This window comes from Podarcis gaigeae (genome assembly GCF_964106915.1).
Source record: "Podarcis gaigeae genome assembly, chromosome: 9".
Taxonomy (NCBI): Eukaryota; Metazoa; Chordata; class Lepidosauria; order Squamata; family Lacertidae; genus Podarcis; species Podarcis gaigeae.
This window is the reverse complement of record NC_139685.1, coordinates 49,862,280-49,880,720: the sequence shown is the minus strand read 5'-3', so window position 1 is coordinate 49,880,720 and position 18,441 is coordinate 49,862,280. Positions and strand designations below refer to the sequence as shown.

Genomic DNA, 18,441 nt, shown 5'->3' with positions numbered 1-18,441 from the left:
TAATTGGTTTTCATGAGGGCTTTAAAAATGTTGGATAACTGAACTTAAGATTGGAAAAGTTAGAAACTGAGAAATCAAAATTGACAGATTTTTTTCTTCATTACTTTTTATTTATGATCTTTTCATTCTTTATCTGTGGTGGGTGGGTGAGATAGAATTGTGAATGATGAATTATTATATTTTTTCACACTTTACTTCTTTATTCTAGATGTTACGGCTGATACTGCCTTGTCATTAGAAGGCAAAGGTCGCCTTGACTACCACATAAGTCAGAAAAGGAAATGGGAATACATGATGAGACGTAGCTTTGACAACACCATTTTGGAGCCTCAGAGTACCATGGAGAGTATAGAAGTCAAATTCAGGACAAGGAGTAAAAGCGGAGTTTTAATTCATATCCAGGAAAGCAGCAATTATACTACTGTGAAGGTAAGGCCAAGTGGATTTGATTGGGCAACTTGTTATGAAGTGGTCTTCATTTCTCCTGAATTTGCCCCAGTCTTTTACTTTAGAAATACCAGAGCGTTGACTAGTGTTGGGCACACCTCCAGCTATCAAAAGGGCTGAATGATTTTGCTTCTAATCAGCTTTGTCTAGACTCCAAGTACTGACTATTTGAATGGCAGCCGGAATAATGTTTGTTGCATATGTTCTTAATGAAACATTGCACGCTAGAGTGAAATCTTTTCTCCGATTAACTTTTCCCTCCTCATTCAGACCTCCTATAAAATGTGACCACCAAGCTCAGATTTAAAACTCTTGGATTTTTTAAAGGCATAGTAGCACACACAACCCAGTCCTCAGATCAATTAAGGCAAAGTCCTTGGTTTTAACCAGCTGCAATTCTATTGATCACAGGTGAGGAACCTGTGGCCTCCCAGATGTTGTAGACTCCAATGTCCATCAGCCATAACCAACATGACCAATGGTCAGAGGTATTGGAAGATGGAGTTTAATACCATTTGAAGGGCCAGTGGTTCCCCACTCCTGATAGATACACCATTGAACTGAGTGGCGTTTACTTGTACCAGGCACTTTGGCTTCATTAAAGCCACAGTTACAGCTGGCTCCCACAAGGATGCTGAAGAATCATTGGGCTTGTTCCCACATTGCACTGAACAGGTACAAGATATTTCTACACGTTTCCAAGTGTTTGTGTAAAATGGTGTACACTTGTGCAACTGTTGTGTACATGGGCCTAGAGGCTGTGCACACATTGAGTGGTGCATGTGAATTAATTGTACAGCTCAAGTATTTGTGTACATAGGTACACAGCTTGCATATTCTCTTAATGTAGCATGTGAACGTCACTAAGCGTGTTCTCCTTCAGGGAGAGCACGTGTTGCGGTGGGGTCTACTGAGCCACCCCTTTGTTGCTGGGTAAGTTCTCCAAGATGGCCAGGGGGCATTGACTGGATTGCCGAGTTGCTGGGGCAAAAGTCATGTTGCAATTTTGGTGGGAGGGGTAAAAGGTTTAAATACTCTGCACGCCGCCTTGTACTTTCTCTTTTGCTGCGTGCAACGGATCACCCGCCCACCCGCCCTAGAATAAGGGGTTTGTTGCATTGACCTTGCTATGCCTGTCATGGGGTCGTCTGCCTTTGAGCAGGGGCCTGGTAGGAATTTTTCCACCTGGCAAATTGGCTGGCTGGGTGGTTTTTGCCTACTGCGTAGCAAATCGTCACAACTTGTAAGGTTGTGGTTAGGCATTGGTTATAAATCTGGTGGAGGAGGGGTTAGGATAGGCTGGGCCTACCCCTCCATGGAGGGGTTCAGGATAGGCTGGGCCTGCCCCTCCATGGTTGCTGCGGAAAGGGAATTCCGTTAAAGGAATCCTGGGGCTTGCCATCTTTTCGTCCAATCCCTGGAATGGGACTAGGGCCGGCAAGCCTTCGGGGAGCAGGCGGGTGAGAGTTGAGGGTCTGTGTCTCAGCTCCAATTCTTCCCTGACTTGCTTTCCCCCGCACTGTCTTTCGGTGGTGCCCGGAAGTCAGTTCTGTCCCCAGGCGGGGGGACAGATAGTCTTAACCAATGCCTAAACAACCACTCACAGTTTGTATTTTAATAAAGTTGTGGCCAAAACCATGCCAAAAATCTTAAACAAAAATTACGTGTCCGTTGTGAGTTATTTTGGGGGGTGGATTGGGGACCTCAACACGCAATTACGATATAGGGAAATTGATTTCAGAGTATTCTGCTGTATCTTTTGCACAAGAGAAAGCAGTGGAGTCAATTCTTAGGGCTGACTCTGTCAATTTAGCCCTAACGCTAAATGAGTGAAACCGTAGTGCTGGCAAACCTCTTGGATGGTTACAAGATCCAAGTTTTCATGACTCCTTTAATTATTTCCATTTTCTCCCTAGCCTATAAGTCTCTCCAGTGTAAGACCACAATTCTGTGCTTCAGCCAGCATTAATTTATCAGTTGTATCAGGCTTCTCAGTACCCATATTTTCCAATGCAAAAGCTTGCACTAGCAAGTTATCAGGATATTATCACATAATTTGCAATTACCTCTGCTTTTTTCTTTAAGCAGACAATAGCAACATGGTCTTTTATTTGCATTTTCTTGGTCAGTGGATACCATCACTATAGAATGCCTGCAAGGGCAGAGGTCAAACCTTTTCCCACAGTGTGGCATGGGAGGCAAAAAATGGAGACATCGCGGGACTTCCGGAGGCGGCGCAAAATAGCAATGGCGGTCCTCTTTACCCAGTGAAGAGGGGCTCCGCGAAAAAGGGTCGTCCGCTACGGCAAAGCGGAGACCCATTAAGAAAAACCGCAGGCAGAGCGAGCCTGCGGCCGTGGGACTCGGCGGGCGCCCAAAGCCCCCCCGGAAACGAAGAAGGGGCTCCGTAAGGGGCTCCAGAACGCGAAAGGGGGAGCGGCGCTGTGAGTTCATCGCTCTTTTCGTGGATGCAAAGCCGCGCTGCTGATGATGATGAGCGCCGACCTTTCTTCTTGAAAACATCAAAATTGGCTGCTACATACCCGTGAGTAAGGGGAGTTAAACATCGGAAAATTTGGGAATTTGGTTGAAATTCGGCTGAAAACGGGAGGCGAGTAACAGGAAGTCCGTCTCCCGATCCTGCTAACCAGATTAAAGCAATTGCGCAGAAGAGCGCTGAAGCGCTGAAAAGGGACTGTAAAAGTAAAACGAGGGTGTATTTGTCAGACTTTGTAGTGAAAAAACAAGCAGGAAATCTTTGTAAAAGTTGTGGATTTTATTTTTGGGACCTTCTTCCTAATTTTGAGCTATGTGGAGTTAAAAGAGACAACCCAGCGATCGGGCTGTCAGTGTGCAAAGGAGAACTGTCAAACTGCTGATACTGTTATTGGAGCCTAACTGATACATAGACTGAGATACTAACGTTTAAACATTGTTGCTGGGACCTTTCTTGACACCTTGTGGCTTTTCTTTAAGACAAAGAAAGCCTGTGGAAACTTCCTTTTGTGCTCTGGAACTATTAAAGACTTAACATAGGGAATATAAGAACTTCAATGGCGGACAAGAGTTCTCTCCTTCCTTGAAACTTTGAAATACCCCCACCTAGAGGATTGTGGAGATATAGAGGCCTGGGAACTGTACTTTATTGTGATTCTCTGTGGTTAAATTGTTTACACTCTGGACTTTGTCTAACTTATGAAACAAAAGAAAATTTGACCTTGAACAGAGGCAGGTGTGGAATGAGTGGCACAGGGAGAACAAGAGCAGCTAAAGCTAAAGAAAAAGAAAAGAAACCAGGGCAACTTATTCAAACAACCCTATCTCATCAACGAAGATCATCCGTCCCAACTGTGCTGATAGCACAGGAGGTGGAAATTGAAGAGCCTGCTGTAGAGCCTGCTGCAGAAGATATGGCAACTGGAGGATCTGAAATAGTCCTGAAGCAAATCTTGGAACAACTTGGAATTTTAAATCAAAAAGTGGACAATCAATCATCAAAAATTGACCAAGCTACATCCTCTATTACTAAACTATCCGAGCAAGTTTCTCATCATACTCAGGCAATTGAAAAATTGCAAGGGGCAACGACTGAAAATTATAAGCTTGCGGTGGAAGCTTGTCAAAAAGCAGAACAGGCGAACAAAAAGGTTGATGAGATTAGGGGGGAAGTAAGGCCTCTGAAAAGACAGGTAGGGGAACAACAAGCCTACCTGTCATTGGTTGAATTGAAAAGTAAGGAAAATAATCTCAGATTAAGGGCTATCCCAGAATTGGAGGAAGGAAACTTACAGGGATTTTTAACACTTTTGTTCTCCAAATTTTGGGGGATAGAGGAAGATAAGGACTTTAAAATTGTGACTGCCTTTAGACTGGGAAAATTGATAAAGAAGGACAAGTCCAGAGACTGTTTGGTTATTTTGAGATCGAGAGAGGAAAGAGACAAGATACTAGGCCTACATTTCAAAAAATCTTTGGAGATAGAAGGTAAAAAGGCTGAAATTTACAGAGATATACCTAAACACCTTTTGGATCTTAGGACCACTTATACAGATTTGACCAAATTGTTGAGATACAACACAATCCCTTATAGGTGGGAGTTTCCGCAAGGACTATCATTTACCTACAAAGGAAGGAAAGTAAGAATTAAAACACCGGAGGACCAACAGAAGTTCTTACACGACCACGAGGAGGACCTCCAGAAAGGAGCTGCAGCTTCTTGGCCTCCACCACCACCGGGACCATCTCCAAAGCCTACACCGCCTGGATCTGGACCAACATTACCACCTCCGGGATCGGAGGGAAACCTAGATACCCCATTGTAGACCCACCAATTAGACCAGGATGTCGCTGCAGTTTCTTAGTTGGAATATAAACGGCGGAAATTCTCCGGAAAAAAGAAGAAAAGTATTTCATATTTTGAGAAAAGAACAATTGGACATTATTTGCCTGCAAGAAACACATGTGACAAGGCTCCACAGAAAAGTGCTAATCAATAAAAGACTAGGCCAAGAATTCATCTCTTCGGACAAAGTGAAGAAAAGAGGAGTGGTGATATATGCAAAGGAGAGCCTGTCACCGAAATTCTTATTTAAAGATGAACACGGCAGAATTTTGGCGATTGAAATTCAGACACAAGGAGAAAAATTTCTGATATTAGGAATATACGCCCCAAATGAAGGAAAATCGGAATTTTTCAGGAAGCTGCATGAGACTATGCTGGACTATCTAGACTATAACAACATCATCATGATGGGTGATATGAATGGGGTTGTGTCTGTAAATATGGATAAGTCGCAAAGTGCTAACATAACGAAAGATGGCAGACTACCTAAAACTTTTTTTGAAATGACTGACAATGTGGACTTAATTGACATATGGAGGGTTAAGAACCCCCTAGGAAAAGAAGGGACTTTCTTTTCTGAAGCTCATCTGACATGGACACGAATCGACCAAATATGGATAACTAGAGGACTGGCACCTAAGACTAGAAAGGTGGAAATCTGCCCAAAAACCTGCTCCGACCATAATGCTTTGAAAATGGAACTTAGACTAAATACAACCGGATCCTTCAGATGGAAAATGAATGACACCCTACTAAGGGATGAGAAGATTGTTAAGAAGGCCCAAAAAACTTTAAAGGACTATTTTGAGATAAATTTAAATACCACTGTGGAAAAAAGAATAATCTGGGACGCAAGTAAAGCAGTCATGAGAGGGTTTCTAATACAACAAAACACGATCAAGAAAAAACTCTGGAATGAAAAGAAGGAGAAGATATTGGAAAAAATAAGAGATGGAGAAAAAAAACTAAGATCCAGGCCCAAGTCGAAGGAAGTGCTGAGAGAAGTGAAATTTTTCCAAGCACAATATTTGAAATTGATAAATCAAGAGGTGGAATGGAGAATTAAACAAATGAAACAAAGATCTTTTGAATCAGCAAATAAGTGTGGGAAACTGCTAGCATGGCAGTTGAAAAAGAGACAAAAACTTAATACAGTTACAAATCTAGAGATTGAAGGGAGAATGGTACAGAAACCCGAGGAAATTAGAAAGTGCTTCCAGAGATACTTCAAAGAGCTTTATTCACAAGGGCCACAGAAAGATTCGGAGGTGGACCAATTTCTTAAAACCAACGGATTACAGAAAATACCTCAGGAAATGAGAACAACCCTGAATAGTAATATCACACAGCAAGAAATTGAAAGCGCCATTCAGAACCTCCAATTAGCAAATCTCCAGGCCCCGACGGACTTACCTCCAAATACTATAAGGTTTTGAAGGACTATTTGATACAACCTTTGTTGGAGGTTTGTAACCAGATTATGGAGGGGAGGAAGGCACCGGAAACGTGGAAAGAAGCTTTCATCACATTGATACCCAAACTAGAAACTGAAAAGACTCAGCTTAAGAACTACCGCCCCATCTCACTCCTAAATGTGGATTACAAAATTTTTGCAGACATTTTGGCAAGTAGGTTTAAAAAAGTGCTTAATGAAGTGATCCATAAGGACCAGGCTGGCTTTCTCCCTGGTAGGCATTTGTTTGGCAACACAAGAAACATTATTGACATTTTGGAGCTTTTACAAACAAAGCTAAACACTAGAGCAGTGTTAATCTTTATTGATGTGGAGAAAGCCTTTGACAATATTTCCTGGATGTTTATGAAGAAAAATTTGGAAGGGATGGGAGTGGGGCGGGGGTTTGAAAATGGAATAGAAGCAATATATTCAGAACAAAAAGCGAAATTGATAGTAAACAATGTGGTGACAGAGGAGTTTAAAATTGAAAAAGGGACACGGCAGGGGTGCCCCCTATCCCCCCTATTGTTTATTTCAGTTCTGGAGGTGCTATTGAATATGATTAGAAAGGACCGGTTGGTACAGGGAATTGAGGTCGGAGTGAAACAATATAAATTGAAAGCATTTGCAGATGACCTGGTATTAACACTGCAGGAGCCTGTCTCTAGTACTAAAAGAGTGTTAGAATTAATTTCTGACTTTGGTCGGGTGGCGGGATTTAAACTGAACAAGCAAAAAACTAAGGTTATAGCAAAAAATTTGACAAGTATAGAAACAGATGAGTTTGTGAAAGAAACAGAACTAAATGTGGTTAAAAAAGTAAAATACCTAGGGGTGTATCTGACCTCCAAAAATTTGAATCTGTTTAAGGACAACTATGAGAAATGTTGGTCAGAAATCAAAAGAGATTTGGAAACATGGTCAAGATTGAAACTTTCCTTGTTGGGCCGAATAGCAGCTATAAAGATGAATGTATTGCCAAAAATGTTATTTTTGTTTCAGACCCTACAGATCGTGGACAAGGTGGAATGCTTTGGAAGGTGGCAGAAGGATATCTCTAAGTTTGTTTGGCAGGGCAAAAAGCCCCGAATAAAGTTTAAGATACTAACTGATGCGAAAGAAAGAGGGGGATTTGCCCTGCCAGACTTAAGGTTATATTACGAATCGGCAGCCTTCTGCTGGTTGAAAGATTGGATTTTACTGGAAAACACTGATGTCCTAGATCTGGAAGGGTTTGACAACGCCTTTGGGTGGCATGCATATTTGTGGTATGACAAGGTTAAAGTGCATAAACTGTTTAAAAACCACGTTGTCAGGAGAGCAATTTTAATGGTCTGGACAAAATATAAAGACTTATTGGAGAGTAAGACTCCGAGGTGGCTCTCACCGGTGGAGGCCAAGGCACGTAAGAGACCTAATATGGAAGCCAATTGGCCTAAATATGGGGAAATTATTGAAAAGATTGGAGACAATTGGAGGTTGCAGAGCTTGGAAAAACTAAAAAACAAGGTGCGAGATTGGTTGCATTATGCACAAATTCAAGAGGTTTTTAAAGTAGACAAGAAGGTTGGATTCCAGGTGGAAAAATCGAAACTAGAGACAGAATTGTTAGAACCAAAAAGTAAACTACTTTCGAGAATGTATAACCTGCTGCTTAAATGGAATACTCAGGATGAGACAGTCAAATCCGCCATGATAAAGTGGGCACAGGATTTGGGGCATAACATTATGTTTGAAGACTGGGAAAGGTTATGGAACACCGGAATGAAATTTACGGCATGTAGTGCCTTGAAGGAAAACATTATGAAAATGATATACCGGTGGTACATGACCCCAGTCAAGCTTGCTAAGATATATCACCTGTCTGATAATAAATGCTGGAAATGTAAAGAGGCGGAAGGGACATTCTTTCACCTCTGGTGGACCTGCCCGAAAGTGAAGGCCTTTTGGGAAATGATTCATAATGAACTAAAAAAGGTATTTAGATATACCTTACCTAAGAAACCAGAGGCCTTCCTCCTGGGCATGGTGGACCAGAGAGTGCTTAAGAAGGACAGAACCTTTTTTATGTATGCTACTACAGCAGCAAGGATCCTGATTGCAAAACATTGGAAGACACAAGATTTACCCACACTGGAGGAATGGCACACGCAGTTGATGGACTATATGGAACTGGCCGAAATGACTGGCAGAATCCGAGACTTGGGAGAAGAAACGTTCGAGGAGGATTGGAGAAAATTTAAAGACTATTTGGAAAAACATTATAAGTTGTATGAATGTTAAAAAACGCACCTTCTAGGAAATTCTAGCTTCAGTAATGTTAAATTAAAGAAATGCAAATTAAGGTACAAGGAGTCAGAGATAGAATAATGAAACAACTTTATTGTGTTAAAATGAAAACGTACATGATTTGGGTCATAATTTATTTGAAATTGGGTAACATGATAAAAAGGAAGATACAATAAGTATTGAAATAAGTTAACAAATTGCAGACGTTATGCATTACAGAGAATGCAGGGTTGGGAGGATGTGGGGAAGTCCAACAGATTTGGAAAAAAGAGTAAGAAAAATTTGTAACTTTCTTTTTCTACTTTTATAATATGTTCTTTATTCTTTTTTCTGTATTTCATAAAACTAATAAAAAAATATTATAAAAAAAAAATGGAGACATCGCAAGTGGATAGGGAGCCAACTGATAAGCTCAGGCACCAGTGGCCTTTATCTGGCGACCTGGAACAGTGCACATATGAAGTCCTGCTCTGCTATTCCACAGCTGTGAGAATGCATTTCCACTCAGTCAGGTGGCAATGCAAGGACCCCAGCACCTCTCAGCTAAACATCAAGAAGCCACATCCTTTGACCAACACAGGTGTTGTGCAGGCTGTTTGTAACAAGAGAGCCCCAAAGTCTATGTGGCTACAGTCCTGCATCCTCAGCAATTTTTGTTTGTGTTGCCTTGTGTACAGAAGGCAATTTAAAAATGTGTGGTTTAGTTTTTTGAGGGTCATATTCTGTCTGTAAGGAGTGACTCTGTGTAAACTGCTAGCATGGATGTGAAGCTATGAAATCACGCTTTCAGCCCAAGAGATGGGTGCTTCTTATCTGTCACCTATATATGTATAAACTTTATGAAGGTTTGAGTAGCTGCATCCCATCAAATCTTGCATGTTCTCGCCAGTGCTTCTTAGCTGATTAATGTGTAACGTAAAAGGAAATACACAGGGGCCTTTTAAGCCTGTATCACTGCAGTTTCTGTTGCACAAAAGATGCAATTTCTTTTTTACCTGGTTTGCACATCACGGGAAGCCCAACTATGGCTTGGTGCAAAAACACAAGCATGTGGCCTCCAAAGGAGGAGATCATGGCCCCCTCATTCCTTCTTGGTCATTTTGCTGATGCACCATGTAAAGCTAAGCCATCACTTGCTTAGTATGTGGACCAAATCTGGCCTTGTGGTTTAGCTCTATGAGCCACACAAGCCTTTGACTTAGGCATTTTCTTTGGCTGAAATTCCTACATTGCAGGGGCTTGGACTAGATGACCCTTGGGGTCCCTTCAGACACTACAGTTCTATAATTCTGTGATTTTTAAATACATATATATTTGTATATATATTTCCTTGTAGATCAAAGGTGGCAAAGTACAGTATATCTCTGATGCTGGAGTTGGTGGAAAGGTGGAACGCAGCATTCCTGAAGCTTATGTTTCTGATGGCCACTGGCATACCTTCTTTGTTGAGAAGAATGGGAGCTCCACAATATTAACAGTCGACAAGACCTACAGTAGAGACGTCCTGCATGTTACACAAGATTTTGGAGGACTAAATGTCCTTATGATTTCACTTGGCGGAATCCCACCTAACCATGCCCCTAAAAGCAGCAATCCAGGTAAGAAGGAAAGCCATACATATGAACAGTATCACAAATAGTTGGGTATCATTAGGTAGGCATCATTTTGTAATACACAGCCAACAGGGCAAGCTTCAGAGTTTAGCAACACAGAAGGATTGCAGGATTGATTAGGCTGTCTAAGGGTTAGATCAGGAGCTGTGTCCTAAACCATATATCATTGATCCCGTTTTTCATTGTTCTCTCCAATGCATATGGCACAACTGTAGTTCCAGAGCACATAGGGTCAGTTGCATCAGTCCCAGTGCCCACATCATCTCTGAGCAATGGAAGCATCTTGCTATAGCACTAGAGTTGGCACTCCTCTTGTAATGGCATTGCTGCCTACTTAAAACCCTAGTAGCAGAATACTCCATTCAACTTGCTGTTTGCTTGTCATGGCCTCCGCTGCAGGGATTGCAACCTCTTGTTGTTCAGATCAACTAAATCAGAGCCACACATGAACAGAAACAGTCACATTTACAGATTAACTCAGCAGTTTGGGTGTTAGTGTTCATGCTTGGAATTCCTTTTTTATTCTTTTTTTAATGGAAGTGATTTTTAAATACAGACACCCAGACTAGTTCAGCAGTAAGGAGTGATGTTTCAGAGAGAGCTCTTTATATAAAAAAGAATCTAACTTAAAGGATTATCACCAGATAGAATAACCTTGCCTGTTGTAAATTCACACTTCACATTTTTCACCGTATCCAACGAAAACAACGAGATCCAAATTGCCTCGTTTGGTATGAGATGCAGTGTGAATGAAATGACACTTAGGGCATTCACTGCTCCTGACCTATTGCTGCATATTGATTATGAAGTCAAAATCATAGTATGTGTATTGACAGGAAGTCTGCTAGGACCAAAGCTGATGGGAAGAGATGAGGAAATGGAGCATTTAACTAAAATGACTGATGTGGACGTTGACAAGTTACAGGAGTCTGGCCTGAACTAGGGATGCATGCTCCAAAACCATTTTTTCATTCAGTGTTTTCTTAATATTGGATTACACTGCATGTGACATGCCAAAGATTTATGAAGGGAGGTATAAAACTCTGTGTGAACTCCTATGTTCAGGATATCTGAAGAATCAGGAAAGCAAAAATAAATATGTAACAAATTTTAGAGATGTACAACTAATGGAGCAAAACACACAATCCAATGAAAATATATCCTGGGCATTTTTTCTGCTCCGTAATACTATAGTAACCACCTTTTTATATCAAGCTGCTGCTCCCTGGAGCTATTTGAAATACCTTCTGAAATGCAGAGATGCAATATTTCATTTTATTCATAGAAAGGAAAGAAAGAATGGTTTGTAATTCAACTGACATTTGATTTTTCAACTTCAAAGAAAGAACTCCAAATGAAAGATTTCCCCCCTTTTTATATGTCTGCAGAAGATGTTATTTCTAACATAAATTCATTCAACAAAGTTTGTGTCAGAATCTTCAGCTAGTATCCACAATATACAAAACACTGCTCCAAAGCTGCACAAACCCCCTTGACAATCAAAAAACAATGGGAGGATGACATCGGCTACAAAATTAACCCCACCGCAGTCTCATTAAAGTGCATTGCACTGTTTCTCCTTGTTTTTGTTTAGTCGTTTAGTCATGTCAAACTCTTTGTGACCCCATGGACCACAGCACTCCAGGCACTCCTGTCTTCCATTACCTCCCGCAGTTTGGTCAAACTCAAGCTGGTAGCTTTGAGAACACTGTGCAACCATCTTGTCCTCCATTGTCCCCCTCTCCTTCTGCCCTCAATCTTTCCCAACATCAGGGTCTTTTCCTGGGATTCTTCTCTTCTCACGAGGTGGCCAAAGTATTGGAGCCTCAGCTTCACGATCTGTCCTTCCAGTGAGCACTCAGGGCTGATTTCCTTAAGGATGGAGAGGTTTGATCTTCTTGCAGACCATGGGACTCTCAAGAGTCTCCTCCAGCACCAGAATTGTTTGTGGTTTAAGAACTGTAGTCCTGATGCCTTTATTTTCCAGTTATGCACAGAAACAATGATATGGGGGGTGGGAGAGAGAGAGAGTTGTGGAAGCAATACATTTCATCGGATGGTCGGTAGGTCACAATACATTTTCATGTTCTCCGGCTACTGTCACGAAAATCTCCCGTTGAATTTCAAAGTTCAGATGTAATCTGGTCACTGGCTGACAGAAATGTGCCCATTTGCACGTGCCCTTTTTTAGCCCATGGGGGTTTCTTTTCATCAGTTTTATTTCCTGGCTTCTGAAGGCAGTCAACCATCAAACAGAAAATGTGCATGAAGAGACTCGGTGATCTGTTGGAAAATGTAGCAAAAGTTTTAGAAACTCTGGGCAATAATGCAATCCTAAATAAACTTATCTGGAATTTTAGAGGGCAAAAGGGGGAATTGTGGTGTAACTGTACAACAAAGCAAAAGTAAAGATGTGAGCCATTCAAATGTATCAGTTTTAAGTCGAATGGGAGAGAGTCCAACAGGAGATTCTTCAGTGGGAGAGATGGAGGCTGCAGTCCTATACCCAATATGCCACATTGAACTCAACAGAACCTATATTCAAGTAGCATGTGTGTGCTTACCTCTGCCTTTGAAATTAATGTGACTTTCCAAAGTGCTTAGAGTTACTTAGACTGATTAAATTGTTATTTATTTAAAACTGTTCTCACTCTGTGATATTTTGTCCAATAATTGTTTCATAAGTGAACTTCTCAGCAATTGTGGATTTTATCAGCAATTTCTAAGCAAGTGGGCTGTGACTCAGATACTCACTTTGAACATGATGGTGACACTCCAAGTGCGTGCAGATGCGAAGCACTGAAAATAAATATATAAATAAATAAATAATGCTACAACCCCTGAAAATATGAACCCATTTCTTACAAAAGCCATGTTGCTGGTTTGCTGCACTGGGTTCTATTCCCAACTACCACTGACATGAATAAAGCTTTAAAGTAGGCATGTTTGGTGGACTGTCCATGTACTTTTGTGGGTGCTATGTTGTAGAGAACTCCGAGTGGTATTCACTCATTCATTCATACCTGGTTTATATTGCTCCCTTGCTCCCTCTAATTAAAGTATTTATTTGCTTACAGTATTTATACCCTGCCCTTCAGCAGCTTTCAAAAATCAGTACTAAGATGGTCATAATATAAAAGGACATGTCACGCAAAGAAAAGAAAATGGGAAAGAGGAAGGGGAAGTTAACGTCCATTAAACAAGCTAAGCTCCTTCAGTTTCCAAATCCTTATTATTATTTCTTTCTGTTTTCCTAGATTTTGATGGCTGCATTGCCTATTTCAAGTATGGGGATGAAAGCCTTCCCTTCACCGGAAAGCACAGTCTCGCCACTATCTCTAAAACGGACCCCTCTGTGAAGATTGGCTGCCGAGGGCCCAACATCTGTGCCAGCAGTCCCTGCGGGGGCGAATTGATGTGCATTAACCAGTGGTATACATACAAGTGTGTGCTGCCTGGAGCCTGTGCCTCCAACCCCTGCCAGAATGGTGGCAGCTGTGAACCTGGAGAAAGGTCTGGATTTACCTGCATCTGCCCAGAATCTTACACTGGGAGAACGTGTGACACAGTGGTGGCTTGCCTTGGCATCATATGTGCCCATGGGAAAGTGTGTAAGGGAGAGGCGAATGGAGCCTATGTCTGTGTCCCACAGACTTACCCAGCTGAGCTCTCCTTGCCTCTCTGGGCTGTTCCTGCCATTGTTGGTAGCTGTGCTACTGTGCTGGCCTTGCTGGTGCTGAGCTTGATCCTGTGCAATCAGTGCAAGGGAAAGAAGGCCAAGGCCCCCAAAGAGGAGAAGAAAGCAAAGGAGAAGAAAAAGAAGGGGAGTGAGAATGATGCTTTTGATGACCCCGATAACATCCCACCCTACGGCGATGATATGACGATCAGGAAGCAGCCTGAAGGAAACCCGAAGCCTGATATAATTGAGAGGGAAAACCCTTACCTCATCTTTGATGAGACGGATATCCCGCACAACACAGAGACTATCCCCAGTGCTCCTCTAGCTTCTCCTGAGCCTGAGATAGAGCACTATGACATTGACAACGCAAGCAGCATAGCTCCTTCGGATGCAGACATCATTCAGCACTATAAGCAGTTCCGGAGTCACACGCCGAAATTCTCCATCCAAAGGCACAGTCCTTTGGGGTTTGCAAGGCAGTCGCCTATGCCCCTGGGGGCAAGCAGCTTAACATACCAGCCTTCGTACGGTCAAGGCCTAAGGACCAGTTCCTTAAGTCACTCTGCATGCGCGACACCCAACCACCTTTCTCGTCACAGCCCTGCTCCGTTTTCCAAATCGTCGACTTTCTACAGAAACAGCCCTGCAAGGGACATGCATCTTTCCATTAGAGAAGGGAGCTCTTTGGAAATGCACAATGATGTCTGCCAGACAGGCATTTTTAACTACCCCACTCGACTAGGGAGAAGAAGCAAGAGCCCTCAGATGATGGTAACTCATAGTTCCAGGCCCGGAAGCCGCTTAAAGCAACCCATAGGGCAGATTCCACTGGAGAGTGGTCCTCCGGTGGGCCTTTCCATTGAAGAGGTGGAGAGGCTTAACACCCCGCGTCCTAGAAATCCAAGCATCTGCAGCGCTGACCATGGAAGGTCTTCTTCTGAGGAGGACTGCAGAAGGCCACTGTCCAGAACAAGGAATCCAGCTGATGGCATTCCAGCACCGGAATCATCATCTGACAGTGATTCCCACGACTCTTTTACATGTTCTGAGATGGAGTATGACAGGGAAAAGCCCATGGTGTACACCTCCAGAATGCCCAAATTATCTCAAGTTAATGAGTCAGATGCAGATGATGAAGACAATTATGGGGCTAGGTTGAAGCCCAGGAGATACCCAGGCCGAAGAGGAGAGGGTGGTGGGCCTGTGGGTGCACAGGCAACTGCACCCAGTGTTCATGAGAGTACGTCACCTTTAAGACTTGGGCAGCAAGGAGGGAATTTCAACTGGGACAACCTTTTGAACTGGGGCCCAGGATTTGGGCATTATGTGGATGTTTTTAAAGATCTGGCATCTCTTCCAGAAAAGGCAACCACAAATGTAAGTGAAGAGAGCAAAAATGGTACAACACAACCCAAAGATGGGGAAGCCGAACAGTATGTATAGAACTCCATACTGACATTGTCAAAATGCAAAAGCACGAAACTTTCAAGCCATTCTATCGTTGTAGATAAGAGAAGGGCAGATTTTTTTATAAAAACAACATTTTTTTTACCCAGGGCCAGTAGTTAGGACACATTTTTTTTAAAAAAAATAATCATTATTATGCTGCTGAAAAGGACAAATACATCTTTTTTGTTTAATTTAATTGAGATCAGTTGAATTTGTTTTTCTCTGCATGCATTATATTTCCAAACAAGGTATTTGGCATGCAGCATTTGGAAAGAATTTTCTGTATTCCATGTTTGGTTTGTGATTTTTTAAATTAATAGTGATTGGTTCTAAATATGGACCCAAGACTGTTTATTGTGGAAAGCGTGTTTGTATCCAATTTTAATAAGTTGTTCTGAAATGCAAGAATATCAAGTATGTTGTTTTTGTTGGGAGATATTTGAAGCAATTCTGCAAAGGCTGGGTGAAGGAACAATGCTATCAGGTTCTCTCAGAAAACCTATTTCCTGTATACCGCAGTTGCTCAGATCTGGATACTTTAAGGAACGATAAGCTTGAGCGATGGCTATATTATCTTTCTCAATACAAAGGGTGCTAGAACCAGCTCAAGCTCATCAGCACTTTAGGGTTTTTTATTATTATATTTGACAAAGTTGTGTGAGAACTTCTGAATCTTCTGTCCTTATTTCCTCCAAGCAACAGTATTTCTAGCTAGTATGGAAACCAAGTTGACATTATCAAGTTGAACAAATAATAGAATCTGTAGAACAGGGAGTGGGTACAGTGCAAGGTGAGGTTAGTAGACGGAACTCCACTGGTTTCAAATGAATCTCAGCTCTGTATGGTCTTGGCAACTATTCAATATCAGTGTTTCAGTTTTGCCATCTATGAAAATGGGAGGGGGCTCTTAAAAAAAATTACAAACCTACCTCACAGGGGGCCATTGTGAGGACTACTTGCCTATAAAAAGTTGTTTAAAAGCCATAAAGCACTAACTCTTATTGTAAGCACTGCCTTCCCTACCAGATCCTGGAGTGACCTTTTCCTACATCACAACGTTTACTACGACTGAAGTTTTTGACATAAAAATATTTATTGGGGGGAAATCATTGCAGTCTTGGATCAGAGGAACATGCATTTAACAGGTCCTTAAGTATGAAAGATACACACATTGTATCAGTTATACATGGCACCAGTCTGCTTTTCTTTTTAAAAATGCATGCAAAGAGGGGGTTCTTCTGGTGCAAGCACATATACTTTAAAGGGGAAAGTAGGAAACATACATACAGGCTCTATGCATTGCTGATACAATGCGCGTGTGTTCTGTGCTCATCTACCCATACCCAAGTACAAACTGTATCCTAAGAAGGGACTCTGAGAAATGCCTAAAAACTCCAAGTCATGGTAGGTGACTGTTCTAAATCCCCCTCATTTTGAATTTGCTTTGTGTAAACAAACCCTGTGTTTCCATGCAGCTCCTATAGTACTGTTTAAAAATTTAAAAATAAATGTTTTCTGTGTGCGTGGGGAGGTGTTGCTGTTTCTCTCCCTTTCTCACCCGTTTTTGTTTTAGCTAAACTATGTTTTTGGTATCAATATTTTCCTATACTGAATGCTTTTCTTACTTTCAGGGAAAGTAAGAAAAATGCTTTTCTTCTTTTCTCCCCCCTTTTTTTACATTTGTTACTTATGTAACACCCATATTTTTCACATTTTGATAAAAATTGTAACATACCGTATGCTTTCTATGTGTAAATGCCAATAATAGAATTAAAATATTTATTTAAACTGTCTTGTGTGCAGTGATAGGAACAAGGAGTTACGCCTCAACTACTACTTGATCTGCCACTCTTCATCTTGCCAGGTTGTTGCTGTTTTCCCCTACCAGGGAAAATATATATATTCTTAGTTGGGTCTGCAGCTTGGAGCACAGATAGAGTGAGAGAACATGAATGACCCTGTAACTGGGAATGGGTTAAAAATGGCCACAGGTTGACTGGTTACAGCTTACACAGAGAATGGTGGCGCAAAGGGCAAAGATCCAGACTTTGGGCTAATACAGTCACCCAGCTGTTACGTTGGGGGAACAGTGGTGGATTTAACACAAGCTCAGACCCACCATGCCATGGGCTAATGCAACTGGCCATCATTGTCACTCTGGATATGTAACAGGCATGCCAGCCCCGAAGATGAGCTGGACCTTGAAGAAACAAAAAAGGCCCTGACTTTTTGGTGGTGGAAGGATATACAGCAGGGGCTCCAGAGTTAACCTTTGTGTTCAGGCAGGTTCACACAAGTATATTCAAATTGGATGGGAGACCATGTGTTGAGAGTCCTGTATTACAGCGGATTGGACTAGATGGCTCTTGGGTCCTTCCAACTTTGTGATTCTACAGACAGACGCAAACCAGCCGGACAGGTTCATCTAGATCTGGAGTGAATAGACTCCATCCTGTGGGCCCCAGGTGGCCTTCCAGAACTCTCTATGTGGTCCTCAAGACCCCTCCCAGGCACTTCTCTCTCTCCATCTCATTCCTTCAACTGTGAATGACTTAATTGAGTATTGTGGTTTCTGTTATACTACAATGACTTTAGCTTATGGTAACAAACTACATAATAAACTATGCTAAGTCAATTTTTCAAAATGAATGGGAGTTACAAGTACAGTGATGCTTAGCAAGACTCTCTAGCTATTCTTCACAGGGAGCAAAATTTGGAAATTTCTGCTTCTGCATTTGCACAAGGAAGCTGAACCAATCTTTTCTGGCAAAGTTTCTGTTGTTGTCAAGTTGTTGCCCGTTGTCAGTGTGCTGAGCAGAAGACAGTGGGCCAGAACAGTATTCATTTACAACTAAGTAGTTGCATCTGAAATAACAGGCTATCTACAGCTGATCTGTGGGTTCAGGGCTTGCTCTAATTAAGCATCTGTTAAAAAGCTGTCTGTTTGGGTCAGATATTATCCTCTTAATACTGATTGTACCCAAGCCAAATCCTGATTTGAACTCCAGTTAGAGGCTTCAACGATGAAAATCTTTTGAAATTAACACCAGGCTTCTTACGGCTTGCAATATGCCTGTTTTAAAAAAAGAAGTTGTTTTAAGATTATCGTTTTATATTGTTACAGGAAAATTATACCTTGTGTTGGCTTAAACTGAATTGATAA

At 41.8% G+C, this 18,441-nt stretch overlaps 1 protein-coding gene across 1 annotated transcript in view; it reads left to right on the top strand.

Annotated features, from left to right (window-relative positions):
- FAT4 (FAT atypical cadherin 4) overlaps positions 1-17,066 on the top strand; it is a 145,300-nt gene extending 128,234 nt beyond the window's left edge. Inside the window, exons 15-17 of the mRNA XM_083755156.1 lie at positions 209-429; positions 9,871-10,132; positions 13,405-17,066. Of these exons, the coding sequence (XP_083611282.1) occupies positions 209-429; positions 9,871-10,132; positions 13,405-15,272 (2,351 nt within the window). The 3' untranslated portion in view covers positions 15,273-17,066. The remainder of the gene's footprint in view (positions 1-208; positions 430-9,870; positions 10,133-13,404) is intronic.
- Positions 17,067-18,441: the final 1,375 nt, after the last annotated feature.